At 50.1% G+C, this 27,415-nt stretch overlaps 1 protein-coding gene across 2 annotated transcripts in view; it reads left to right on the top strand.

Annotated features, from left to right (window-relative positions):
* PPP2R1A (protein phosphatase 2 scaffold subunit Aalpha) overlaps positions 1-19,374 on the top strand; it is a 29,849-nt gene extending 10,475 nt beyond the window's left edge. For both annotated transcript variants that reach the window (XM_080645742.1, XM_080645743.1), the window contains 13 exons: positions 2,194-2,294; positions 6,523-6,755; positions 7,663-7,810; positions 7,925-8,080; positions 11,107-11,221; positions 11,328-11,398; positions 11,678-11,812; positions 13,514-13,687; positions 13,944-14,004; positions 14,942-15,096; positions 16,073-16,215; positions 18,675-18,766; positions 18,924-19,374. In XM_080645742.1, the coding sequence (XP_080501868.1) occupies positions 2,194-2,294; positions 6,523-6,755; positions 7,663-7,810; positions 7,925-8,080; positions 11,107-11,221; positions 11,328-11,398; positions 11,678-11,812; positions 13,514-13,687; positions 13,944-14,004; positions 14,942-15,096; positions 16,073-16,215; positions 18,675-18,766; positions 18,924-18,940 (1,601 nt within the window). In that variant the 3' untranslated portion in view covers positions 18,941-19,374. The remainder of the gene's footprint in view (positions 1-2,193; positions 2,295-6,522; positions 6,756-7,662; positions 7,811-7,924; positions 8,081-11,106; positions 11,222-11,327; positions 11,399-11,677; positions 11,813-13,513; positions 13,688-13,943; positions 14,005-14,941; positions 15,097-16,072; positions 16,216-18,674; positions 18,767-18,923) is intronic.
* The last annotated feature ends 8,041 nt before the right edge of the window (positions 19,375-27,415 follow it).

The raw sequence follows: 27,415 nt of genomic DNA, 5'->3' as shown, positions 1-27,415 counted from the left end.
GGTCCCGGGTTCGATTCCGGTCAAGGGCATGTACCTTGGTTGCATGCACATCCCCAGTGAGAGGTGTGCAGGAGGCAGCTGATCGATGTTTCTCTCTCATCGATGTTTCTAGCTCTCTATCCCTCTCCCTTCCTCTCTGTAAAAAATCAATAAAATATATAAAAATAAATAAATAAATAAATAAAATAAAACCACAGCCTAAAGCCTCAGTCCCACAGTCAGCATCTGCACACGTGACACAGAGCAGATGGCCCTGAACCAGGTGCTTGCTCTGATGAGCTGTTGGAGAGACTTGAGAGCTTTGGAATGCTGAGACAGGGATGACCTCCGAGGCAGCGGGGGACAAGGGGCGTGGCACAGAGTATAACAAGGGGTTAGATAGTTGCAGAGAGAGAACGAGTTGGAGAGACCTGGGTTTGAAACCCAGCGGTGCCACCGACCTCCAACCTGCTGGATAAACGTGGGGGAGCCACTCCACCTGCCTGCCCCAGTTCCCTCACCTGTAAGAGTCAGACCTAACTCGGGGTCGCTGGGAGGATGAAGTGCTGCTGGTAATTCTGTAATGGGCCATGGGGAAGGCAGTCCGGGGAGGGAAACTGGCAGGAGGAAACAGCAAATGGAGGCCGGCTGGGACCTGGGGATTCACCTGGGACAGGCACAGTGGCAGGTGGGTGATGGTGGGTTGGAATTTGCTGGCCTTGGGTGCCAGGTAGCGGTTTGGGTTTAATCCAGCAGATGAAGGCAGGTATAGATAGTTTGTGGAGGGTGGGGGCATGAGAAGGACAAAAATAAACCTAGCGGGCAGGCAGAATTGTAGTGAGGGCTGGGATGGGTGAAAGAAAGCCAGAGGCAGGACGTCAACTTGGGAGACAGCAACTAAGAGCAGAGATGCTGGGGCCAGGCTGTCTGCGTTCCGTCCTCGCCTCAGTGGGCTTCATTGCTTCATCTGTAAAATGGAAATAATCGTGTCAGACAGATGGGGGCTGTTGTGAAGATTCAGGGAGTTTAATGTATGTGTTACCTTATTACATTGTAGAGTCACACAATTCAAGAGAGAGGTTTCTTTGGGCTGGTGTAATCCCAAATGACATCAGATTTTCTTTACTTTGGGCTTCAAGAAATGGCAAAAGTTCAAAATAGTAAATGGCAGATACACTGTCCTTTGGAAAAGCTCATACTGTTTCAGACGGAAAAAGGTGAAAGCCCTGAGCTTCCACAGAACGTTCAGAATCGGCATTAGGAGGGGGAAATTACCACCTAATGTCCCCACTGTGTTAATGGGGCCAGTGTTGGTAAATTTTGGCCATAATTTGTGAGACATGGGTTCCACGGTGAGTCAAGTCACATGCCAGTCTGTCGTGGAGCTGCAAAGTAACCTGCCACTTAAAGACTCGGACTCAGGCAAACACTAGTGAAAATAAGCTCGGAAATCCCAGGTTTGCCCTGAAAGCACTCCCTGGTTTTGTTGTAAAGACCTAGGAATGCAGGTTCCCTTAGGCAGAGGAGAGTAGCTTGACATCTGCCTTTAGGCCTGACATTTCAAGTACAGAAAAGAGGAGGAGCCCCACAAGGTGGGGGCATGAGGACACCATGAGAGGGTTGTGGTAAGGAGGTGACTCAGAGCTGGAACCCACCATTTCCACTCCCACCCCATTGTTCAGAGCATAGTCACGTGTCCACGCCAGCTGCAGGGGAGCCTGGGAAATGTAGTCCGGCTGGATTGCCATAGGCCTGGCTTAAACTCAGGAAGTTAGGATGCTGGCATAGATGCTAAGAATACAGCAGTTCCCACCACCTCAGGGAAGATAGGATGGAGCTGGAGGAGAATGGCTTTCGGGTTTAGCATCAGAACAGAGCATTTTCTTTTCTTTTTATAAGACTTCTTAAAAAAAATATGTTTTTATTTATTCCAGAGAGGAAGTGAGAGGGAGAGAAACATCAATGATGAGAATTATCAATGGCTGCCTCCTGCATGCCCTCCATTGGGGATCAAGCCCACAGTCGGGGCATGTGCCCTGTCATCCGACCCAGGCCCATGCCTTGATCTCTGTGCCAGCCCAGGTGGAGGGTGGGGGCAGTGAGTGCCCATAGTTTGAGAAGCAGTGTGAAGCTGCGTGTTCCCAGCTTGGCTTCTTAAGGGGCTGGAGTCAGACTTCGGATGGGACTGGAACAGAGTCTGTTTTGGTCCCACAGATACCATCTACGATGAGGATGAGGTCCTCTTGGCCCTGGCGGAACAGCTGGGAACCTTCACCACGCTGGTTGGAGGCCCGGAGTATGTGCACTGCCTGCTGGTGAGTCTGGAGACGGGAAGTGCTCTTGCCTTCCCCTTGGGGGTCAGCGAGGGGAGAATATAGGAGGTGCTTCGGAGTCATCTCCTCAGAATAGATGGGCTTTGGACATTTACTTTAATCCAACAAGTCAGGGCTTTGGGTTAGGAGGCAGGCTAGCTTCTACCACTCATTTACTGTGTGACTTGTAAAAATTACTTAACCTCTCTGTGCTATCCTTTGCTCATCTCTAAATGGAAGTCATTAACACCTATCTTTATAATTGAGCCTTAGCACAGTACTAGGCACATAGTACTACTAACAGGTGTTAGCTGCCATTGTCATGATGCCATGTGTTACGTGGTCATGTCCACCCTTTGGGGTAGGAAGAGTTTCCTTTTTTTAAAAAAAAAATATACTTTATTGATTTTTTACAGAGAGGAAGGGAGAGGAATAGAGAGTTAGAAACATTGATGAGAGAGAAACATCAATCAGCTGCCTCCTACACACTTCCTACTGGGGATGTGCCCACAACCAAGGTACATGCCCTTGACCAGAATCGAACCCGGGACCCTTGAGTCCTCAGGCCGATGCTCTATCCACTGAGCCAAACCGGTTAGGGCGAGAGTTTCCTTTTTATAGATGAGCCACCGGAGCGCCCAGAGGTTGGGTGTCTTGTGCAAGGTCGCATGGCTAGTACATGGCAGAGCTGGGATTCCAAGTATGTCCATTTGAGTCTCCCCCAGGCCCCTATCCCACTGCCTGCCAGTCTGATCCTGTGCTTGGTGGTGGCCAGGGACATGGAGACGGGTCAGATACTAACATTAACTGCTGTTTGGGAGAGGAGAAGGGAGGACCCCCGTTGGCCTCTGGGTGGTACTCCAGTCTGTGATTTGGGAAGAAAGCACCTTAGAGGTGGCCCAGGCCCTTGGTTTTTCTCTGTTCCTCGGACCCCTGGGCCATTGCGTTCCTCCCAATAATTCTGTATTTCATTGTTTATAATCCCCTATTTCATACTTGGCCTCTGCACTTGATGGTGTCTTAACTGTCAGCAGCCTTTCTTCCTTTTAGTGGTGTATAACATAATGTGCTTCTTAGAATTGTTGGTATCTTGGATTTCAGCAAATGTGATAGTTTGTTTTTCCCCAAACAGCATTAAGTCAGGAGGTGTGATAATTGCCCTTCAGTGCTGGTATCTGAGCTTTCATCTGTGTGTACACAGAAAATTATTTGTGAAATGGGATTGCTTGGATTTTACATAGCACAGGGCTGCCTAACATGAGGAATGGGCGGTCCGAGGACTAGCCTGAAAGGGGCCCTTGAACGCCATGGAGCTCTCTGCAGCCCTGGCCTTTGTCAGTTTTTCTGAGGAGAGAATGCATAGCTTTCAGCATCTTCTCAGGGGACTTGAGCAGAAAACACTGCTGAGAACCCCAGGGCTCCAGATGGGGGTGGGACTCAGGCTTTCTGGGAGCCAGCACTGGAACCGAGGGTCCTTCTCCAGCCAGGTCAGGGTCTTCCCACAGAACATTCTCAGTGAGTGAACCCCACTTCCTTCGGGTGGAGGGGGAAGTCGCATGTGACCTCTGGGACTGCCCAGCACAGACATCCTGAGGCCCTACAGTGACCCATCACTTCTCACAGTGATGGGACATGCTCCCGTTCACAGATGAGAAACTGAGGCACAGACTGGTTTGAGTGAATTGCCCCTGCCTCTTAACCATGACCTCCCCTTTGTACTCTTCTCAAAGGGCACTTGGTTGCTTCACAGGCTGCTCAGAGCTGGGAAAGAGGGAAGCTGGAGCCTTTAGAATTCAGAGGAGGCACCTAACCCAGTTTAGATGGGATGGAGGAGTGGTCAGGGAAGGCCTCCTGGAGGAGGAGGCATTAATCTGGATTTTGACAAGTTATGAAAAAAGGAGAAATGGGTATGTGCAGTTTGTTCATTCCACACACATGAACAAGGACTGTGGGCAGTGGGAACCCAGAGGGGCCTCAGGCCCGACTTGCCCTCGGTCTCACAGTGGTGAAATGGAAGTAATTTCACAGGGACTCAGTGCAGCTGCAGCACCAGGATTGTTTCTGTTACCTGCAGCTCCTAACCTTGTTGGAATGGTGGATCCCTTTGAGAGTCTGGACCATCTCAGAAGACAACAGATGATTTTAGGTTCAGGCCTCACTCCCTCCCTCCCAGGCTTGGTCTCAGTTTGAGAACCTCACCCTCTGTTGTTTACAGCCAGGCCCCATGGCACTGGGTCTTCATTGTGCCAAAGCATCACTTGGCGTTTGCTGAACTTGCACCTTCCTACACCCCGCCCTGGAGTGATTCCTCAGGTGTGCGCGGGGGGAGGCCTCCTGGGTGCCCCCGCTGTGGGTGGTCCTGGCACCGCTCTGTAAGAACCTGTCCCTGCAGTCACCCACAGGGGCATAAATCCATGACACCCAGCCTCAGTCCCCAGGACAGATCACTCCGGTCACTCGGTAAACACTGGGTGCCATCTGTGTGCCAGTCCCTGCAGTAGCCCAGTGACATCACCCTTCCACTGCACCTTGGCCGTGAGCCGGCCCTGAATCCAGCCTGTGAGAGAGCAGGAAGGCCTTACACTGGGGGTCCCCAGGCCAGCACAGCGTTAGGTTTTCCTCTTGAATCATTGCCAACCTTCTGTAAATGAGATTTTCAAACACTTTGATTATTTTTCAAATGTTTTATTGTGGTAAAATGTGCATGAATTTTTACAATTTTAACCATTTTTAAGTGTACAGTGCTGTGTGCATGCACATGGTAGGCGGCCATCTGTCTCCAGATCTCCTTCCCAAACTGAAACTTAGTACTCATTAATCAGTAATACCCCCAACACACACACACCCCCCACCCCCCGTCCCCATCCCCTGCCCACACCCTCTGGGTCTACAGGAATCCTACTATACCTGGACTTCTGCGACTCGCTGATTTCATTTAGCATAGTGTCTTCAAGGCCCATCCACGTTGTAGCACGTGTTAGATGAGATTTTTTTCACACTTAAAACCTGGCCCTTTTGGCCACTTTTGGAAAACCAGCCGGTAAAGCTGTGTCCCCCCTGTGGTGACAGTGATGAGCTGGGAAGCAGCTGTCCTCCCTGGGCTACATGCCATGGTCTCTGCTCTTTGTCGTCCCCATCTGTCACCTGTGCTCAGTGCCTCATTCTCTTACCTGTCTGGGCCCTGGCAGTATTATCCTTTGTGATTCATTCCTTCCTTCCTTCCTTCCTTCCTTCCTTCCTTCCTTCCTTCCTTTTTCCTCTTCCTCCTTCCCCTCCCCCTCCCCCTTCCTCCCTCCCCCCTCCCTCCTCCTTCTCCATTGATTTCTAGAGAGAGAGGTGAGGGGGAAGAAGGGGAGAAGGAGAAACATCCATTTGAGAGAGACACATTGATTGGCTGCCTCCCACAAGATCCCCCACTCTAAACCTGCAACCCAGATCCCAGGCACTGGCCAGGACCCCATGCGCCATCACTCTAACCACTGAACTTACCGGCCAGGGCTCTTTTCTGCCACCTTATACCTGTAAGGCCACACTGGTCTTCAGATTACAGACCTCCAAGCCTTTATTTGAACAAAACAAAATAGATTGAGTCTCCCTCATTACTGATTACTGAGTTCCTGCCCTGTGCTAGGAGCTCTGCTGGGCTCTGGGTACACAAAGGTGAGCAATCAGGTGTCCCTCCAGGCCTCCCCCTGACAAACCGGTGAGGGTGCCCCACTAACATGAGCTCCTGATGCGGTCGCCTGTCAGAGACCACAGCTGTGCTTTTCAACCCTCCAGGCCCTGGAGCAGGTGGCCTGGGTTAGAGGCTGATGGGTAGCTCTTACTAGGCTGTCGGCTCAGGTCCCTCTTCTCTCAAATGAAGACAGAGGACCTGCTTCCTAGGAGTCAGTGTGTTAGAACCACCCTCCTCCTCCGAGCTGGCGACAGGGTGGCCTGCCTGGATCACATAGTGCGGAGATGTTCCCGTCTCTGTCACTAGGATTGTTACACTCTGAGGTGCTAGTGGCAGTGGTGGCCCTCTCCTCAGAAAGGCGTGGACAGTTTGAGGTTCATGGACCACCCCACTGAAGCTCCCTGAAGGACCCCTAAATGAGGTCTGCATGAAGGCTGGGATGGGGTGATCACAGGTTTCTGGTTAGAAATGAACCCACAGAGGGGCTCGGTGGGGGCTCCAGGGCTGGAAGTGGTGGGGAGGGAGCGTCTCGTGACCTCGTGCTCTGTGCCACAGCCGCCCCTGGAGTCGCTGGCCACAGTGGAGGAGACGGTGGTGCGGGACAAGGCAGTGGAGTCCTTGCGGGCCATCTCCCATGAGCACTCGCCCTCCGACCTGGAGGCCCACTTCGTGCCGCTGGTGAAGCGGCTGGCGGGCGGCGACTGGTTCACCTCCCGCACCTCGGCCTGCGGCCTCTTCTCCGTCTGCTACCCCCGCGTGTCCAGTGCCGTCAAGGCGGAACTTCGACAGTGAGTCCCAGCTGTGGCCCCTGAAGCTCAGCCTCCCTCTCCGCCTGGTCCACTTCTCTCAAGCCCCAGCCCCTTGAGGCCTCCCAAGTCCTAAACACCCCTGAGCTCTCCCAGCACCCCCTTCCCCCCTTGAAGAAGCTGTGTCACCAAGGGCACTGCCTCTTGCTCAATTAGGAAATATAGATAATGACAGTTCCTTCCTCCCCTTGGTTCTTGTGAGGAAAGAATTACCGCATATAAAGTGCTTAACAGAATCTGGCACATAAAAGCGTGGACAAGTGACCCATGATGCAGTCTGAGGCCTGCCCCGGTCCAGACCCTTGGCAGCCTCCTCCCCTCGCCACCCCTGGGCCTGATGCCCCAGGGAATTCCTTGCAGGAAGGACTTGCCTTTGGGAAGAATGAATGAACATGGCTTTAACTGGACGAGAGCTTGCCCCTCCCTCTGAACTTCCGTCCACCCACCATTCCCCACACACTTAACTTTTTGAGCAGCAAGCCCAGGCCCTGAGCCCTTACGTACCCAGAGTACTGGTGGACAGCTGCCCACATGTGCTTAGAGATGTGTGTTCGGCCCCCTACGCCTCCAAGAGGAGCAGTCACTGCTGAAAGGTAAAACCTTTGAGTGGCCTAGACCCGCATCTCAGCTGCACAGTTTTATGTGGTCATAATATAACCGGCACCTGCCGTTCTCTACAGATTTATGTGCAGACAGATAGGCTGCTACGTGTTCACACGCGGGAACTCATTTAAACCTCACAGTGCCCTGTGGGGTAGGTCCCCTCACTGCCCAAGGTCACCGGGCAAATCAGGACCTGCTGCAGTGTGCTGTCTGCTCTGCCATGCTGCCTGCTGCCCAAGGTCCCAGGGACTCCTCCTTCTGAGCCCCATCCCATCCCGACCCCCAGGTACTTCCGGAACCTGTGCTCAGATGACACCCCCATGGTGCGGCGGGCCGCAGCCTCCAAGCTGGGGGAGTTCGCCAAGGTGCTGGAGCTGGACAATGTCAAGAGTGAGATCATCCCCATGTTCTCCAACCTGGCCTCTGACGAGCAGGTGGGTTCTACTCCTGGCCCCTCCCCCCTCCCTCTGGCAGGCTCTGCAGCAGGAAGTGAATCTAGTGCTAACAGGGCCTCTGCTGCCCTCTCCCCACCCCTATCCTCTCTCTAGGACTCGGTGCGGCTGCTGGCGGTGGAGGCATGCGTGAACATCGCCCAGCTCCTGCCCCAGGAGGACCTGGAGGCCCTGGTAATGCCCACCCTGCGCCAGGCTGCTGAGGACAAGTCGTGGCGCGTGCGATACATGGTGGCTGACAAGTTCACAGAGGTAGGTGAGGGACTGTTGACACTGTCCACACGTAGGAAACAGGCTCTCAGAGGCTAAGGCTGGGGCATGTATAGGAGTTGGGTTTTCTTTTATTGCAGTGGGATCACTGGGTGTTTGAGCTGTGGGAACTCTGTGATATCCATTGGACCTCACTTCACATGCCCACCTGGTTGGTTGATGATGGCAGCTGGAAGCGCCATGTGGAGAAGGGCTCTGAGGGTCAGGTTCTGTGGGAAAGAGGCCCCAGGAGCAGAGAAGGGTCGCACGTGCCCATTCCTGACCTGATCAAACTTTCTCTCCTTGGACAAAAGGGATGACATAGCCTGAATGAGTTTGCTGGGGCTTCCATCACAAAGCACCACACTGCCCTGGCCAGTTTGGCTCAGTGGATAGTGTCGGCCTGCGGACTGAAGGGTCCCGGGTTCGATTCCAGTCAAGGGGCACATGCCCAGGGTGCAGGCTAGATCCCCAGTAAGGGGCGTGCAGGAGGCAGTCACTCAATAATTCTCTCTCATCACTGATGTTTCTATTTCTCTCTCCCTCTCCCTTCCTCTCTGAAATCAATAAAAACATACTTAAAAAAAAAAGATGAGGTCAGAAATGAAAAATTAAATGGTGAATAAAAGTTTCAAAACAAAACAAAGCACCACATGCTGAGTGCTCTGTTTCCTCCCAGTTCATGAGGCGACAGTTCTGAAGTCAAGGCATCAGCCAGGTGGTTTCTCTGAGATTTCTCTCCTTGGCTGCGGATGGCCATTTCTGCGAGTGCCCCACGTTGGGCTGCGAGTTTCGAGTGTCTCCGCCCCCCCCCCACGACCCGCGTGGTTCAGGGTTCGGGCTCTGGAGGAGGCTTGCACGCAAATGAAAGAGACTAGAAAATATTAATTTGGAAATATTGGGGGCCAGGCGGGAGCCCAACTCAAGGGGAAGGACTCTACCCCGCTCTGGCCTTGCTATCCCTTTTATTCAGGTTTTTGGGATACACCCATAGCCTTGAGGCAGGAAATTCCAGTAATAGCCAATCAGCAAGGATTTACATAAAACTAAAAGGTGGAAGTTGCTTTAGCTACCATTGTCTCAACTAGACAGTGGGTGGAGGCTCTGACCTTTCAGAGCTTCAAGGTTGACCAGCCTTCGGGCTCCTTGTCCACACCTCTCTGCTAGCGAGGACAATGGGCGGCTTCCAACACATTTCCTTCTGTGTCCTCACGTGGTCGTCCCTCTGTGCGTGTCTGTGACCTAATCTCCCCTTCTTGTAAGGACTCTAGTTATTTTGGAGTAGAGCCCACCCTAATGACCTCACTGTACTTTAACTTACTCTTTAAAGACTGTCTTCAAATACATTCATATTCTGAGGTCCTGGGGGTTTAAGATACCAACATGTGAATCTTGGTGAGGGGCACGGGTTAGCTCATCACACCGCCCAACAGCTTGACTGGTCAGAGTGACACCAGCAGGCAAACAGAACAGGGACAGGATCCCACACCTCTGACCCCCAGGACAGTGCTCTTCCCACGGGACCCACATTTGCTTTGAGCCCACCAATGAGTGTCGAGCACCAGCTCTTTGCTGGGCGCTGAGGATCTGTGACTCCAGTACATGCCCATCCACCAAGGAGCAGGCAGCCCGAAGGGGAAGGTCCAGTTGAATTTCATAGTCACATGACACAGGTGCCGGGCCCACGTGAATGTGGGGTGTGGGAACCGAGGAGAGGAGGTGGTGCCACAGCTGGTTCTAGAACATGAGTGGGTGAGAGCTGAGACAGGAAGGGCGGCAAGTGCAAAGGGCCCGTGGAGGCCAGAGCAAATGCACCAGGAACCATCAGGGCCAGCTCCTAGGGGGGCCCTTCAGGGAGAAAGCTGGAGAGAGGGGCACGCCACGCAGAGAGCCCTCGGAGCCTCTGCCCTGGGTCTCCCTCTTCCTGTAAGTATTTCCCCTGGTGTTTGCTGGGAGGACTCGGAGCCTGAGGCTCTCTGCCAGGGCTGTCGGTTTTCCCTGTGCAAATGTTAGCACAGCATGGCTGTGGGACTGGCTGCCAGGAGCCGCAGCGCCACTATGGAAGAGGCTCCTTCTGTACCTTGGCTACTGGATGGGTCCACACTGGGGTTAGATAAAAGCTCAGCTTTGTGAGAGCAGGGCACACAATAGACACTCAGTAAGTATCCATTACGTCAATACAAGGGTAGCCTTGGGCCCTTCAGGGTCTTTACTTGTTTGTTCCCTTCTGAGTCTCGAATCACCCTGCTTTCTACCAGGTCTTCAAGACCTAGCTTTGCAGAAGAACCCTGGTGCTGGGGGACAGGCAGGGCCCCGTATGCCTTTTCCCCCCATAATTACAAACGTGCTGCTGGTAACTCATCTTTAAAAAAAGAAAAAGCCCTTGCCCGTGTTTCTCGGTTGGTTGGGCATCATCCCACTGAGAGGTCGGCGATTCAATTGCAAGTCGGGGTACGTGCCTGGATTGCAGGCTCCATTCCCAGTAGGGGGGCGTGCATTGATGGTTCTCATCAGCGTTTCTCTCTCTCCCTCTAAAATCAATAAAAATGTACTTAAAATATATATATATATATAAGTCAAACAGCGAGAGCTGCTACAGCCTCAGAATATTTTGGATTAGTAACAGAAACCCAGCCCAAGTTGTCTGAGCAGTATGGAGGTCCCTTTTATTATTTTTTTCACATAGATTGTACTACCATGCAGTAGATACCCTTGAGGTCTTCATTTTGCTTTTGAGATATAAAGTGACTTGTTGATAAGTAAGAGTAAGAATTTGAGCCAGACAGTTGGTCTCCAGACCCACACGTGACCACTGCCCTACCCAGCCCGACTCCCCCACCAGTGAGGAAACCACAGCTCAAAGGCTCAGAAATTTGCCCGTGGTCACCCAGTGGTGCAGGGATTAGAACTTGGCAGTGACTCTAAGAATTGTATTCTTGTCCCTAGTTCTGCTGCCTTTAACTTTGATTTTGGTCTCATTTGTCCAGAGCACAAACCTTCTCACTTTGCCCCACCTTCCCTTCCTGCAGCTCCAGAAAGCCGTGGGGCCGGAGATCACCAAGACAGACTTGGTCCCCGCCTTCCAGAACCTGATGAAAGACTGTGAGGCCGAGGTGAGGGCCGCAGCCTCCCACAAGGTCAAAGGTTGGTGCTGGCGACCAGAACACAGCAAGTGGGTGGGTGTCCATGGTGCTGGAGGTAAAACCAGGACATAGGTCTCACCTCCCCCTTTTCCCTCCCCCTTCCACAGAATTCTGTGAAAATCTCTCAGCTGACTGTCGGGAGAATGTGATCATGACCCAGATCTTGCCCTGCATCAAGGTAACGGGCATAGAGCCGACGGGAGCTTACCAAAAAGAAGGGGTGGGGGTGGGGCTTTAAAGACAGCCAGATGCAAACTGAGTTCCCAGCCCTCTGGACTGGCCCACCTTGGGTTTGAAGTATTGGGGACCCTGAGGGTAGGCAAAATAATTCCCCTGGTAGCCTGAGCTGTCCCCCGTTTTAGAGTGACAAGGGGAAAGGAGGCTGCATTCAGGCTTCGTAGGATTTGGAGTTTCTTGGCCACTAACCCCGTGGCTGTCCCTTCTTTCTCCCTCCCAGGAGCTGGTGTCAGATGCCAACCAACACGTCAAATCGGCCCTGGCCTCAGTCATCATGGGCCTCTCTCCCATCCTGGGCAAAGACAACACCATCGAGCACCTCCTGCCCCTCTTCCTGGCTCAGCTGAAGGATGAGGTGAGGGCACCAGACAGGCTCTGGAACTTGTGGGTTTGCAGAGGTGACCGGTGAGTCAGTTGTTTTCCCAGATTAGCCAGGAATCTCCTAGAATCTCAAAAGACACCCATATCTCTGATGAGTTGAATGTTTCTGGCCCTGATGGACTGTGCAGTCATTTGTCCATTTATTAGGCAGTTATCTGTCATGCCCTTACTCTGGGCTCGTCCTTTTCCTGGGCATTGAGAGTACCAAAAAAATAGTAATACTTTTTAAAAAACACGTTTTTATTTTTTTAAATACTTTTATTTTTTAGAGGGGAAAAGGGAAAGGGAGAGAGAGAGACACATCGATGAGAGAGAAACATTGATCAGCTGCCTCCTGCACACCCCGTACGGGTGATGTAGCCTACAATCCTGGCACATGCCCTGACTGGGAATTGAACCCCTAACTTCTTGGTGCATGGGTTGGTGCTCAACCACTGAGCCACACTGGCCAGACACTAAGACAGTTTTGATCCTTAGAGATCTTCACCGGGCCAGTCCTTGGGAATATGCCAGACTATGTGCCTTTTCTTATAAGTTGCTTCACATACTTTCTGAAACATAGGTGGGATCTGTATATATATGTATTATAAATCAGTGATCATAATATTGGTAGACCACAGGAGTTCAAAAATATTTCTTTATTCCATTGTTCATTCTTTCAGCAGAAATGTATTGGAGACCTGCTATGGGCCAGAGACTATGTTAGGTACTGGAGAGAGGAGGATGATTGAGACATGTTCCTTATGGAGCTCAAAGGCTAGCAGAGAGGATAAAAGTAATAGAAATGGTCATGATAGCCAGGCCGGTATGGCTCAGTGGTTAATCATTGACCTGTGAACCAGGAGGTCATGGTTCAATTCCTGTTCAGGGCATATGCTTGGATAGCGGGCTTGATCCCCAGTAGGGGGTTTGCAGGAGGCAGCCAATCAGTGATTCTCTCTTATCCTTGGTGTTTCTCTCTCTTCCCTCCTCTCTGAAATCAGTAAAAATGTATTAAGAAAAAAAAAGAAATGGTCATGAAAAGCCCCCACATGTTAAGCCCTTTGTGGAGCAGACACTGTGGCAGGCACTTGAATAGCCTCCCCTGACCTTTGACGCTAGATGGATGTTTCCATGTCACAGGTCGATATCCGGAAAGGTTAAGTCCTGTGCCAAAGTGCTCCCAGCTAGCATGTCTGTTTTTTCCAGGGTTTCATATTTTTGCATTGTGATTTCCTACAAATCCTTCAACCTGAACATATTTTTAAAATGTTTTTATTGATTTCAGACAGAGGAAGGGAGAGGGACAGATAAAAACATCAATGGTGAGAGAGAATCATTGATCGGCTGGCTACCTCCTACACACCCCATACTGGGGGGTCGAGCCCGCAACCCGGGCATGTGAACCATGACCTCCCGGTTCATAGGTCGGTGCTCAACCACTGAGCCAAGCCAGCTGGGCTGTCTGAACATATCTTGTGCTGCTATTCTGAGATTTGAAAAGCTGCTTTCATCGAATCCTCGTTGCATGCTTTTCATGTGCCTTTAATGTGTCCCCAGGGCCAGGAGCTGGACCTGGGCAGTAGTGGGTCCTCAGGAGATGTTTGTCATACAGAGTTGTAGTTCAGCATTTTCCCCCTGTCCTGGCTCGCCATGCACAGTGCATTCCCTCAGACCCCTCCTTTCCCTTCCTCAGTGTCCAGAGGTGCGGCTGAACATCATTTCCAACCTGGACTGCGTGAACGAGGTGATAGGCATCCGGCAGCTGTCCCAGTCCCTGCTCCCCGCCATCGTGGAACTGGCTGAGGACGCTAAGTGGCGGGTGCGGCTGGCCATCATTGAGTACATGCCCCTGCTGGCTGGACAGCTGGTGAGTGAGTGGCAGGGCCGGGCACGCTGCCCCGGGGGAGGAGTTCCCAGGCTCTGGTGCCGGTGCTGTGTGACGCGCTGTGACCGGAAACTGAAGGCTGTGAGGACTGTGGGGAGTGGGAGGAATAGAATTGGATTAGGAAGAGAAGGGAAAGGAGCCCCTCAGTGAAGCTGTCTGGGGGTGGGGGGTGGTTCCTTGGGGGTTTGCTGGAAACTACCAAGTCTCACTCCATCCCTTACCTCCTTTTCTCCTGCAGGGAGTGGAGTTTTTTGATGAGAAACTCAACTCCTTGTGCATGGCCTGGCTCGTGGATCACGGTGAGTAGCTCCAGTGGCTGGAGGAGGGTGGGGCTCCAGGAAGATGGTGGCAGATTGGCTGGGGCCGGTGTGGGCCGTGGGAGGCTGGAGTCACTCTCCCGTCATCAGAGGCTCCTCAGAGGTGGACCAGTTCCCTTGCTTTTTAGCATCCTGGGGAAGTGCAGGGTGGGAGGGGGACATCGCACATCCCCAGGGGCTGTCTGGTGTAGTGGAAAGTCCCAGAGCCGCCGAGCAGGCAGCCCTGGGTTTGACTTACACTCCTGGCTTTTGAAGCTTAAGCACGTCACCTACCACACTCCTTCTGTGAGACCGGGAACTTCTCATCCAGCGGTTTAGGGCCACTGTGAGCATTGATCACTGTTCTCACTAAGACTGGTGAAAATAAACGTTTGTATCAGGCACCATTCCAAGTACTACGTATTTAAATCCTTTGCCTGGGCTCAGAAATTCTTTTGTTTTTAATATGTTTTTATTGTTTCAGAGAGAGGAAGGGAGAGGGATAGAGAGAGAGAAATAGCAATGATGATGGAGAATCATCGATTGGCTGCCTACTGCGGGCCCCCTACTGGGGATCAAGCCTGCAGCCCAGGCATGTGCCCTGACCAGGAATCAAACCATGACCTCCTGGTTCATGGGTCAGTGCTCAAGCACTGAGTCACACCGGTCGGGCATGGACACATCACTTCTTGAAGTCCATTGGCCCATCTGTAAAACGAGGACAATAATGGAACCTGTGTCTGGGGGCTGTTGAGAGGCACTGCAGGAAAAGCAAAGCCCACACTTAGCCCACAGTGAGCTGTTTCATCCTCTTGGAGCTATTGGGTCCCCTGGAGCCTGAGACCTAAGGGCTGCTCAGGAGGCAACAGTGAGCGTGGCTGTTACCCGCATCAGTCCTTCACTGCCTGAAGCCTGCCCTCTGCCTCTCGCCCTCCTGCAGTCTATGCCATCCGTGAGGCGGCCACCAGCAACCTGAAGAAGCTGGTGGAGAAGTTCGGGAAGGAATGGGCCCATGCCACGATCATCCCCAAGGTCTTGGCCATGTCTGGGGATCCCAACTACCTGCACCGCATGACCACACTCTTCTGTATCAATGTGAGCACTCCTACCTGCCCACCGGCCCGTCCCTGGGAACCAGGTGGACCTGGGAGAGGGAGGGTGGAGGGTCCTCAAGGGAGACACCTGGCTTGGGAGTGGGGAAGAGGTGGGGACCTGGGTTGCAGGATGAGTCCCTGGGGAACAGCTGGCCGGAGGTTGCACGTGCTTCCCCACCCCCATCAGGGCCTTGGGGTGGGAACCCCAGGACAAGGGAGACTTGGCCCACTGAAGCAGTGATAGCCAACCCTTTCTTGGTACCCTTTCCTTTCCCACAGATGTGCGTGTGTATTTATTTATGGTAGGAGGGGGAAGTGTGCAGGCTCTAGAAACGGACCTAGTTTTGAATTCTAGCCCTGTTATGCGTTAGCAGTGGACCTTGGGAAACTGACCCGACGGCGAAGTGCTGGCTTTTCTCACCTGGAAAGCGTTCATGCTGGCGGTCACAGTACCTTACTCATCAGCCTGTGCCAACAACCCGGCTGTACACGCAAAAGGCTCAGAACCGTTATGCTATACAGAGCAAGTGCTCCTTTCTAGCCATTTCAGTAAACCATCCACGTAGCTAGAAATGAAAGGATAGCATTTAAAAGCTATTATAACTATGTGTTCAGATAATTTCTATCCATGCCTCACCTTGGAGACCACTGAACTAAGGAAGGGATCCCGGGGGTTAGGAATCAAGGCCCATCCCCAGAGGATGAAGGGAAGTCTAAGGACGGGAGATGGTCCGGGACACCTGGCCTGAGAGTTTCCAGGGCAGGGAGACAGTGGTGTTAGGAGGGTGTTAGGTGACATGGGGGCTTCAGGAGAATAAACTGTCCCCAGGGTGGGTAACTGGGCTCAGAGTCCCCATGTTGCTCAGCTTTACCCTCAGTCCTGGTGGTCACTGAGGTGGCCTCGTCAGAGGAAGGAGGAAATGGGAGTTAGCCATGAACTTCGGATAATCACCTCTCTGCTACTCACTGACCCCCAGGTGCTGTCTGAAGTCTGTGGGCAGGACATCACCACCAAGCATATGCTGCCCACGGTGCTGCGGATGGCTGGGGACCCTGTCGCCAACGTCCGCTTCAACGTGGCCAAGTCCCTGCAGAAGATAGGGCCCATCCTGGACAACAGGTGAGGCCTGGACCGACCCTTACACTCCAGCAGCGCAAGTTGTGGTCATCTTCATTTTTGACCCTCAACCGCTGACTCACTATGACACTGCTGTAATGAAAAGTGAGGTGCTGGCAGAATATTCAAAAAGCCCGTGGCTCAGGTTCAAGGGCACAGGAAAAGACCTGTGTGTCTGTCTTGTCCCTGCAGTTCAGGGAGGAAACAGGTGTTCTCCATAGATGGCTGCGTCAGTTTGGTATGCACGTGGCGGGGCAAAAACCTCCTAGCAGAGGGCATAAAAAAATTTGAGCCCTAGCCAGTTTGGCTCAGTGGATAGACCGTCTGCCTGCGGACCAAAGGGTCTCAGGTTTGATTCTGGTCAAGGGCATGTATCTCGGCTGCAGGCTCCTCCCAGGCCTGGGCCGGGCCCTGGTCAGGGCTCCTGCAGGAGGCAACCAATTGGCGTGCTTCTCTCATATTGATATTTCTCTCTGTCTTTCCTTCTCTCTTCCACAGTCTCTAAAACTCAATGGAAAAATATCCTTGGGTGAGGATTTAAAAAGGAAGAAATTTAGAGAGAACAGATCAGAATCAGAAAGTTAAAGAAAAGAAAGACCTGCCCAGCTGGTGTTGCTCAGTGGTTGAGCATCTACCCATGCACCAAGAGGTCGCTGGTTCAATTCCCAGATGCCCAGCTTGTAGACCCAACCCCCAGTAGGAGTGTGTAGGAGGCAGCGATCAATGTTCATCAAAATTTCTTTCTCTCCCCCTTTCTCTCTAAAATCAATAAAAACATTAAAATAATAATAAATATCCAGAAGAAAGTGTCAGGAAATATTCTCAAGACTTAACAGGTACATATTTGTTAAATAGCTCTCCAAAAGAAAACATTAATAACTGGCCTTCAGCCCTATCTGGTTTAACTCAGTGGATAGAGCGTCGGCCTGCGAACTGAAAGGTCCCAGGTTCGATTCCAGTCAAGGGCACATGCCCAGGTTGTGGGCTCGAACCCCAGTGGTGGACTTGCAGGAGGCAGCCGATCCATGATTTTCTCTCATCATGGATGTTTCTATCTCTCCCTCTTCCTTCCCCTCTGAAATCAATAAAAATATATTTTTAAAAAAGGGAGAGAGAGAAAACTCCAAACAGCCAATGAGCTTAAGAGCAGATGCTCAACATCATAGGCCATCAGGAAAATGCAAATGAAAACCCACCCCCGGATGGCTAAGCTTTAACAAGCTCAGAGTCATTGGTGTTGGTAGATGGGCTGCATTGTCTCCTGCGTTGCAGGCGGGCTGTAGATAGGAACAATGTCTTTGAAAATTGGTGGAATCTAGTGAAGGTTCACCTCTAGGAGCTGGCACGTCCACTCTGTGTTTATTTCGAACGAAAGTGTATTTGTGGTAGCTTTACTCCTGTTGCTGCTCATCAGTAGTACAGTGGGTGGCGAGCCCTAGCCAGTTTGGCTCCATGGATAGAAAGAACGTCAGCCTGCAGACTGAAGGGTCCCGGGTTCGATACCGGTCAAGGGCACATGCCTGGGTTGTGGGCTCGATCCCCAGTAGGGGGCGTGCAGGAGGCAGCCAATCAATGATTCTCATCATTCATGTTTCTATCTCCTCCCTTCCTCTCTGAAATCAATGAAAATATATTGGGGGGGAAAAAAACCACAGAAACAAAAAACAGTACAGTGGGCGAATTGTTCTTTATTCATACGAGGAAGATTATTCAGCAATGAAAAGAGACTCCTGCTGTACTTGTCTACGTAGCTGACTCTCACGACTCACGCCATTTTGTTGAGTGAGACTCAAGAAAATGTATTCTGCGATTCCATTTATATCAAGTTCACCGTAGGGAAAACAGATCTCGGTGATAGCAGTGAGAACATATGGGGAGGAGAGGAGTTGTCACCTGAAAGGGGACACACACAATGCCTGCCTCTCCAGTGTCTTTCTCTGCATCTGCTCCAGGACAAACCTCACACCTTTAGTGCCTCTCTGAAGGCACTTTATTTCACACCACGATGGACTGTCAGTGCAGACAGATTCCCCGGGCCCTCACAGCAGAGCGGTGCCTCCCCTGGGCTCCTGGAGGGCCAAGCACTTCCCTTGGGGCACTGGCCCCTCCACTGTCCCTTATCAGTTGGCTGTGTCCCCCACCTGGCCCAAGCTCCTCCTGGGCAAGAGTTAAGAGTGTTGGATTTACCTCCGTTCACATCTCATCCCTAGTAGGTCTCAGTACATAGGTTAAATAAATGAAGGACACCCATCTCCCGACCCCCAGAGCCTTGTGGGTTCTGTGACCCTCTGCCCCACGTGCCCAGACTGTCTGACCACCCCGTGCCTGTTCTGGGCCCCAGAGACTTCTTAATTCCCATGTTTGCCTGTGTTTGTGGGCATCTTTTGCCTGGGCCTCTGCCCCCCTTGTGCCCCCTCCCTGCCTGGCTCACCCATTCCCATGCCTCCCCCTTGTCCTTCCAGCACACTGCAGAGCGAGGTCAAGCCCATTCTAGAGAAGCTGACCCAGGACCAGGATGTGGACGTCAAGTACTTTGCCCAGGAGGCCCTGAGTGGTAAGGCTTTGAGGACTTGGGGATCCCAGTGGGAGGGTGGTGTGCAAGGAAGCACCTAGGCCTGGGGGCAGCGGCTCCTGGCAGGGGGAGATGCAGGAGCACTTGTGGGCAGGGGGCTTACTGTGGTTCTGACTCCCTCCTGTTCCTATTCCCCCAGTTCTGTCTCTCGCCTGATGCTGGAAGAGGAGCCAACACCGGCCTCTGGTGTCCACAACCCCACCAAGTTCCCTCCTTGGGAGCCAGTGGGGGGCCTCTGGCTGTCACTCCCTGTGCATGGTCTAACCCCAGGCCCCTAACCCAGCACGGTTCCTCCTCTCCCCAGCCTGGGAACCCGACTTCTTACTGTCCACCTCCCGAGGAGCTGGGGGAGCACAAGGTGGGACAGGGCAGCGACCCTGGGAGGAAGGGGCAGCCACTCCCTCCTCGGGGGAAGAGAGGTGAGCATCCTAGGTCACTGGTTCCTGCTGCTGTCATAGGGACCCCCTGCCAGTCTACTTCTCCACCTTCCTTCCTTCCTCCCCTCCAGTGGTTTTTGTGTGTCAACTGTGCCGTTTTTATTTTATTCCTTTCTTTTTCCCTTTTCACAGAGAAATAAAGATACAGAAATAGCTGGTCCTCTGGTCTTAGTCACTAACATGGGGGGCGGGGCGGGGGGGCTCCATGTCAGGCCTGGTCTCTGCCCTTCCCTCCGGGGAAGTCTTATACTGGGCATGGAGTTTCTGTGGGGAGTGCAGCTGGCCATGGAATAGAGGGCCCATGAGGTGTTGCTGGCCAGCAGAGTCCTCTGGTCAGTTCAGTATCACAGACTTCGGCGGAGTATGTGGTGGTTAAGGGCAGGTGCCTTGGAACCAGACAGCCTGGGTCTAAACCCCAAGTTCTTTCAATTGATAGCTGCGTAACCGTGAGTAGGTTACCCAGTCTCTCTGAGCTTAGTTTTGTACTTTGTAAAATGGAGATACCTACAATCTAGGGCCGGTTGTGAAGGCTAAATGAGTTAATGCGTGCCAAGTGGGTAACAGTGCATGGCACAGAGAAGCAGGCAGTCGGGGGAGCCATAACCTGCCAGCGAACCTCCTGTGAACTGGGCCCTGCGCCTGGGAAGGTCTCAGGATAATAGGGGCTGTAACGGAGCGGGGAGGTTGCTGTGGCAAGACAGAACCAGTTGTCCCTCAATGTCCATTCTCCCATTTCTTTACTAATAGAGATGGCTGCCTGGATTTCTGGTATTTTCCCAGGCCTCTTGAAATTTGGTGTGGCGTGGTAACTAAATTCTGGCCAATATAGGAACACAAGTGGTAGGTGCAGCTTCTAGGAAGTGTTCCTGAGAGAGGAGATATGCTCCCCTCCTTACCTCCTCTCTGTGCTCTGGAATGTAGACCAGATGGCCAGAGTGGGAGCAGCTGTCTTGGGCCAGGGACTGATCTTAGGAGCATAGGCCGAGCAGGGCAGCAGAACACGATAGGAGTATAGGTCCTGATGCTGTTATCACCCACATCAGTATCAGTTACCTGGGAGACTTGAACTGTTTGAGTGACTGTCCGTTTGGGGTTTCATCACTTGCAGGTCACCTGAATTCTAACTGATGCAGGGGCCAAAGAGTCCTGGAGAGAGGAGGAAGAGACTTAGTGGATGGCGATGCGTGTAAGGTTTCTCAGAGGACGTGATACTTGAGTGAATTTTGGCTCAACAAGGTGGAGGGGAAATTGGTATATTGGGTGGCAAGGTGATTTCACCAGTTCAGTCCTTTCATTACTGAGTCCCTCTTGTTTGTTAGACCCAATTTGGCCCTGCAGGATATAGGTTGAAGGAAACCCTATTTCTCCCATTACTAGCTTATTCTATGTTAGTTTCATAAGGACAAGGCCCATGGTTTAAACTCATAGTGTTTAAACAAATGTAACTACCTTTCCTAGAATATAAATATTTGGAGGACTTGAGTGAGGGAGGAATTCATGAGATTGGGAAGTGGCGGACAACATAACCACTTTCAGCATGATGTTGAATGTTCTAGCTTAGCAGGTAACCTACCAGTAATTATTGAAGGAACATTCAAATGAATGATCCGTGGTGTTCCAGTTGCGTTTTACTGCATAACAATCCATCCTCAAAGCTTAGTGACTTAATGCTGTAGTCCCGGCTTGGCTCAGTTGGAAGGTCCTTGTGCTCCTTGTGGTGTCGCCTGGGCCTGAAATGTTTGAAATGCCGTTTTCACTCCTGTGGCTGGCACCTGATCTGAGGCTTGGTACGGCATCTCTCCCCGTGCAGCCTGTCCAGGATGGCCAGACCTCTCTATCTGCTAGCACATGTCCTCAGAGCGGTGTCCCCGAGAACACGTTCCAGCTGCCAAGTGCTGTCCACACCGCTGCTTGCACCACAAGCCAAAACCAGCCACAGGGCCAGGCCCAGAGGCAGTGTGGAGGTGCCCACCAAGATGGAAAACCTGCAGGCAGGGTTCAGTGGGCCTGCCTATGTAACAGTCTGCCATACGTGGTGCAGGGACAGGCTTAGAGTTCCATCTTGGCTCTGCTGCTGACATGCGCAGGGATCAACAGCGCAAGGAGATGAGGCTGATTTCAGAGTGTATAGTGCAGTCTGGAGCGAGTTGAAGATTTAAACGTTATCCTGGAAGGCAGAAGCAGCCATGGGGTGTTTTGCAAAGCAGTGACTGTCAGGGTTGAAAGGGAAGACATGAGGACAAGTGGCCTGGGAGAATTCTGGGCTCAAGTTTCGAGCTGGAGTAGGTACGCTGAGGTAGAGGGAGGTGGTGGGTAAAGAGGGAACAGAAGAAGAGATTCCCAAAGAGACAGATTGGGATTCCGTGACACCTGGATTTGGGGAGTAAAAGGAAGGATGCAGTTACCTTGGTAACCAGAATTCAAGTCTTTCCACCCTCACCACTTCTTCCTGGAAAACATCCTTGGTTCCTGTAAATTCACATGCTTCAACATCTCCAACCTTTTGGTTGTAACATGAACCTCTGCCTGCAAAACTTTCTCTCCAGTCTTCAGGGAAACAAGTAATGCAGAGAGTGGGGTTAGTGAGAAATGGCCTGGTACAGGTGAGCACGGAGAAGGAGGGAGGGTCCAGATCCCAAAGAGCCTGAAGTAAGAGCTTGAACGTGGCTCTGATGGGCAGGGTCCAGTAAGACGTGGGAAGACGCCCTAGCTGGCTTGGCCCAGTGGATAGAGCGTCAGCCTGCCGACTGAAGGGTCCTGGGTTTGATTCCAGCCAGGGGCACATGCCTGGGTTGTGGGCTCGATCCCCACGGGGGCATGCAGGAGGCAGTCAATCGGTGATTCTTATCATTGATGTTTCTATCTCTCTCTCCTCCCTTCCTCTCTGAAATCAATAAAGAAATATATATTAAAAAAAAAAAAAAAAGACTTGGGAAGACTCTTCAGGGGTCAGACAAAGCCAGAATCCTAGGGAGGCAGCTGGGGCTGTGGCCAAGGAAAGAGGACGGAGAGATTAAAGTGGTACACGTCATACTACTCCATTCCAAACCTACAAGAAGTTACACAAGGAGTGACAATAAGGAAGGCCCTGCCCCTCCTGTCCTTGCAGCTTACTAAAACATTTAAAGCCTCAGCACATGCCTTGTCCTCAGCCCTCCTGTCTGCAGGAAGTCCCCACTCCAAGGCCCTCCCCCCCGCTGCCCCACATTAGTCCCCTGTACAGCTGTTTTCCAGATGGAACAGACTCAAACTGTTTTGGGTATATGGTGTGGGCTCTTACAGACTGACCAGTTGAGAACCCCACAAATCCAGAAGAAAAAAAAATACTTTGGTAGCTTAAGATTCTCCTAGGGTCCAGCCCAAGCTGGCGGTCCAAGCTAGATGAGGAAAAGCAGGGCATAGCTAGCTTAACTGTAGGAAATCCTGGTCCTGATCTCTTACCCATGATGCAAAATGAAGAAAGCCCTGGCAGGCTTCTTTTTTTTTTTTCCTCCCAATTCTCACCCAAGGATGTTTATTGATTTTAGAGAGAGGGGAAGTGAGAGAGAGAGAAACATCGATGTGAGATAGAACATCAATAGTTGCCTTTCATACGTGCCCCGACTGGGGATTGAACCTGCAACCTAGGTATGTGCTCTGACCAGGAATCGAACCTGCAGCCCTTTGCTATACAGGACAGTGCTCCAACCAACTGATTTACCAGTTTAATGAGCCATTGGGGGCAAACCTGATCAGACCTGAGCTCATAATAATGACAAAATCTGACTTAGACTGATATTGAGAGTTTAATCCTCTTATATGGAATATAAATCACAACAAAAATAGTCATGTAATATGGGATATATTGAATGGATAATCAAAAAGCCATTCACAGAGAATATTCCAGCTCCAGATGGGTTCACTGAATTCTGCCCAAACATTTAAAGAATGCTAATTCTTGTAAACTCTTCTAAGAAGTAGAAGGGGAGGGTACACTTCCCAGCTCATTTGAGGCCAGCATTACCCTAATACTAAGACCAGACAAAGACAACAAATGAAAGAAGTCTACAGACCATTATCTCCGGAACAGATCATGACCGAGGGAAAGTTACCCCAAGCATTCTGTTTAACATAAGAAAAATCAATGTAATACCCCATATCCATGGAATAAACAAAACCCACATAACCATCTTCACTGGTGCAAAAAAGGATTTTGACAAAATCTAACACGCTTTTGTGAGAAATAACACCCAACAAACGAGGAATAGAAGGGAAGTTATTAACCTGATAAAAGGCATCTACAAAAAAACAAATAGCTAACACCGTATCTAATTGTGAAAAAATGGGTGCTTTCCACTTAAGATCAAGAACAAGACAAAGACGTTCACTCCTGCCAGTTGTACTTAACAGTGTACTGGAAGTTCTATCCAGAGTATTTAGGCAAGAAAAAGAAAAGGTATGCAGATTGGAAAGAACGAAATAAAACAATTTGCAGATGGCATAATCTTGTATATAGGAAATGCACTTTAAAGAAATTGAGCTGCCGAAACCGGTTTGGCTCAGTGGATAGAGCGTCGGCCTGCGGACTGAAGGGTCCCGGGTTCGATTCCGGTCAAGGGCATGTACCTTGGTTGCGGGCACATCCCCAGTGGGAGGTGTGCAGGAGGCAGCTGATCGATGTTTCTCTCTCATTGATGTTTCTAGCTCTCTGTCCCTCTCCCTTCCTCTCTGTGAAATATCAATAAAATATATTTAAAAAAAAAAAGAAATTGAGCTAATAATTTCAGCAAGCTTGCAGGATACAAAATCAACATACAAGAATCATTTGTATTGCAGCTAAGTGTTGAGGATGTGGAGATACTGGAACCCTCATACACTGCTGGTGGGAATGTAAAATGATGTATTCACTTTGAGAAAAATTCTGGAAGTCCCACTAAGTTACCATTTTACCCAACAATTCCACTCCTAGGTATATAACCAAAAGAATTGAAAACATATGGGTACATAAGAACTTGTATGCAAATATTCATAACAACATTGTTCATAATAGCCAAATATCTATCAACTGATGACTGGACAAATAAAATGGGGTGTATCCATATAATGAATATTAACCATAAAAATGAGTGAAGTATTGTTACATCCTACAACATGGATGTACCTGGAAAACATTATTCTTGAAAAGCCAGAGATAAAAAGCAACACATAGGATTCCATTTATGTGACATGTCCAGAATAGGCAAATCTATAGAAAAAAAGTAGATTAGTGGCTGGGGAAAGATAGGGCAATGGTAAGACTGCTTGATGGGTATGAGGTGATGAAATGTCCTGGAATTGGTGGAGATGTTTGCACAACTTTGTAAATACACTAAAAGCCACTGAATTATGCACTACAAAATTTATGGTATGTGAATATATCTCCATGGAAACCACCACCAAGCCCCATCCCTCCAAAACACCTGGAAAAGCAGATAGTCTATTGAAATCCTTCCCTAAGAACTCTCCTAAACTCTCAGCCTTTAAAATCCTCAAGATGAAGGACCCAACACAGTCTCCCCAGAGCACGCCCCTGCCTTTTCCTTCTACCTCTTCGTCCCCTGCAGGCATGCATCACCTAAACTCTAAGGGACTCCATGAGGTTTCTGGCCAGGGGAGCAATGGGCAGTGGCAGCTTATCCCAGCCTTACCCCCTGAAACTGTCTCCAAGGCCCCATTTTCTCTGACTTTCCAGTACAGCAGCCCTGCCTAGTCTCTCCTTTTGCTTTTTCCTTGTTTTCACTGTCCCCAGCTTTAATAAACACTCTCAAAATCACCTGGACTCCTGACATCTTCCCTGCACAAAGCCAAGTACCCACATTCTACAGTCTGCCAGAGGTAGACTTGCCCCAATTCCGGTTTCTGTCTGGTAACATTATTAAACAACTAGAGGCCCGATGCATGAAATTCGTGCAAGAGTAGGCCTTCGAGGGTTCAGTGTTTCTTTGTCTCTGGATCTATTTTTATTCATCAGTTTATGTTTATTATTTCCCACATCTGAGTGAGATCATGTGATATTTATCTTTCTCAGATTGTCTTATTTTGCTTAGCATAATGCTCTCCAGGACCATCCATGCTGTTGCAAATGGTAAAAGTTCCTTCTTTTTTATAGCAGCATAGTACTCCCATTGTGTAGATTTACCACAATTTTTAATCCACTCATATGCTGATGGGCACTTAGGCTGTTTCTAAATCTTAGCTATGGTGAATTGTGCTGCTATGAACATAGGGGTGCATATGTCTTCTGCTTGGTGTTTCTGGTTTCATGGGACATATTCCCAGAAGTGGGATTACTGAGTTGAATGGGAGTTCCATTTTTAATTTTCAAAGTTTTTTTTTTAGTTTATCATTCATGTCAATTGTGGAATAAAAAGCATAAAAAACAAAGCGATTTAAATCTATTTTTTAAAAAAGTTATTGCTTTGTTTTATAAATGAAATTTGGTGACCTAAATTATCACATACCTCAAGCCAATTGACTTTACAATGAAATTTGCATCCCTGCACAGACAACTGCACATTTACTTAATTAAATTATTTTTTCATTGAACTTATTGGGCCGACATCCTTCCTATATAATAATATGCAAATTGTTCCTTTGACCAGGAGTTTGACCAGGAGTTCAACCAGGGGGTGGGGCCGGCCCACCAACTGCCTGCGGCTCCTCCCCCTGGCTGGCGGGCTGGCCGGACTCCACCCTTGCACAAATTTGTGCACCAGGCCTCTAGTTGGTTAATAAAATTATATAGGTTTCAAGTGTAAAATTTTATAATACATTATTTGTATATTGTATAGTGTTCACCACTCCAAGTCAAGTCTCCTTCATCACTGTTAATCCCCTCTTTACCCTCCTGCCACCTCACTTTTCCTCTGGTAATCATCATGCTGTTGTCAGTCTTGAGGTTTTTCGTTATAGTTATTGTTTTGTTTTGTTTTTTATCCCTTCACCTTTTTCCTGTGGGGCCCCTCCACGCCTCCTCTCTGATAGCTGTCAAGTCTCTTTTCTGTATCTGTAAGTCTGTTTCTATTTTGTTTATTTTATTCATTAGATTATACATATAAATGAAACAATATGGTATTTGTCTTTCTCTGACTGGTTTATTTCATTTAGCATAATGCTCTTCAGGTTCATCCTTGCTGTCGTAAAGGATAAGAATTTTTTTTAAGCTTACCTATCTTTTTTTTTAATATATCATTATTGATTTCAGAGCAGAAGGGAGAGGGAAAGAGAGATAGAAACATCAATGATGAGAGAGGATCACTGATCGGCTGCCTCTTGCACGTTTCCTACTGGGGATCGAGCCCACAACCTGGGCATGTGCTCTTGACTGGAATCGAACCTGGGAACCTTCAGTTCGTAGGCCGACGCTCTATTCACCGAGCCAAACCGGCTAGGGCAATTTCCTTATTTTTTTTTAAAAAGAGTTTTTATTGATTTTTAGAGAGTGAGGAAGGGAGGGAGAGAAACATCATAGGCTGCCTACTGCATGCCCCCCCCCCCCCCCCCCCGGCATGTGCCCTGATCAGGAATCCAACCAGTGACTTCTTGGTATATGGGTCCATGCTCAACCATTGAGCCACACCGGTGAGACAAGATCTTTTTTTTTTTTTTTTTTACCGCCAAGTAGTATTCCATTGTATAAATTTTCCATTGCTGTTTTCACCACTCATCCTCTGATGGGCAGTTGGGCATCTTCCAATCTTGGCTATTGTAAAATAACGCTGCAATGAATTAAATTCTAATGGCAGCCGAAACCAGTTTGGCTCAGTGGATAGAGCGTCGGCCTGCGGACTGAAGGGTCCCGGGTTCGATTCCGGTCGAGGGCATGTACCTTGGTTGCGGGCACGTCCCCAGTGGGAGGTGTGCAGGAGGCAGCTGATCGATGCTTCTCTCTCATCGATGCTTCTAGCTCTCTATCACTCTCCCTCTCTGTAAAATATCAATAAAATATATTTTAAAAAAATAAAAAAATAAATTCTAATGGCAGATGACATTTGTTCCTGAATCCATCCTTAAAACATAGACACCTCAGCTTTCACTCTAAGCATTTACCTGAAACTGTTAGGAACAACTTAAAATAGGCAGGAAGGCGCCCTGCTCCACTGGACTGGATAGTAATACAACAGGTTCCAAAATTCAGAAAGTAAGAGACTCCCCTCCAGAGCAAGGAGGGGGAGTC

The sequence above is a fragment of the Plecotus auritus genome (genome assembly GCF_963455305.1).
Source record: "Plecotus auritus genome assembly, chromosome: 10".
NCBI classification, from domain to species: Eukaryota; Metazoa; Chordata; class Mammalia; order Chiroptera; family Vespertilionidae; genus Plecotus; species Plecotus auritus.
The sequence above is the reverse complement of the archived record's forward strand: the minus strand, read 5'-3'. Positions and strand labels throughout refer to the sequence as shown.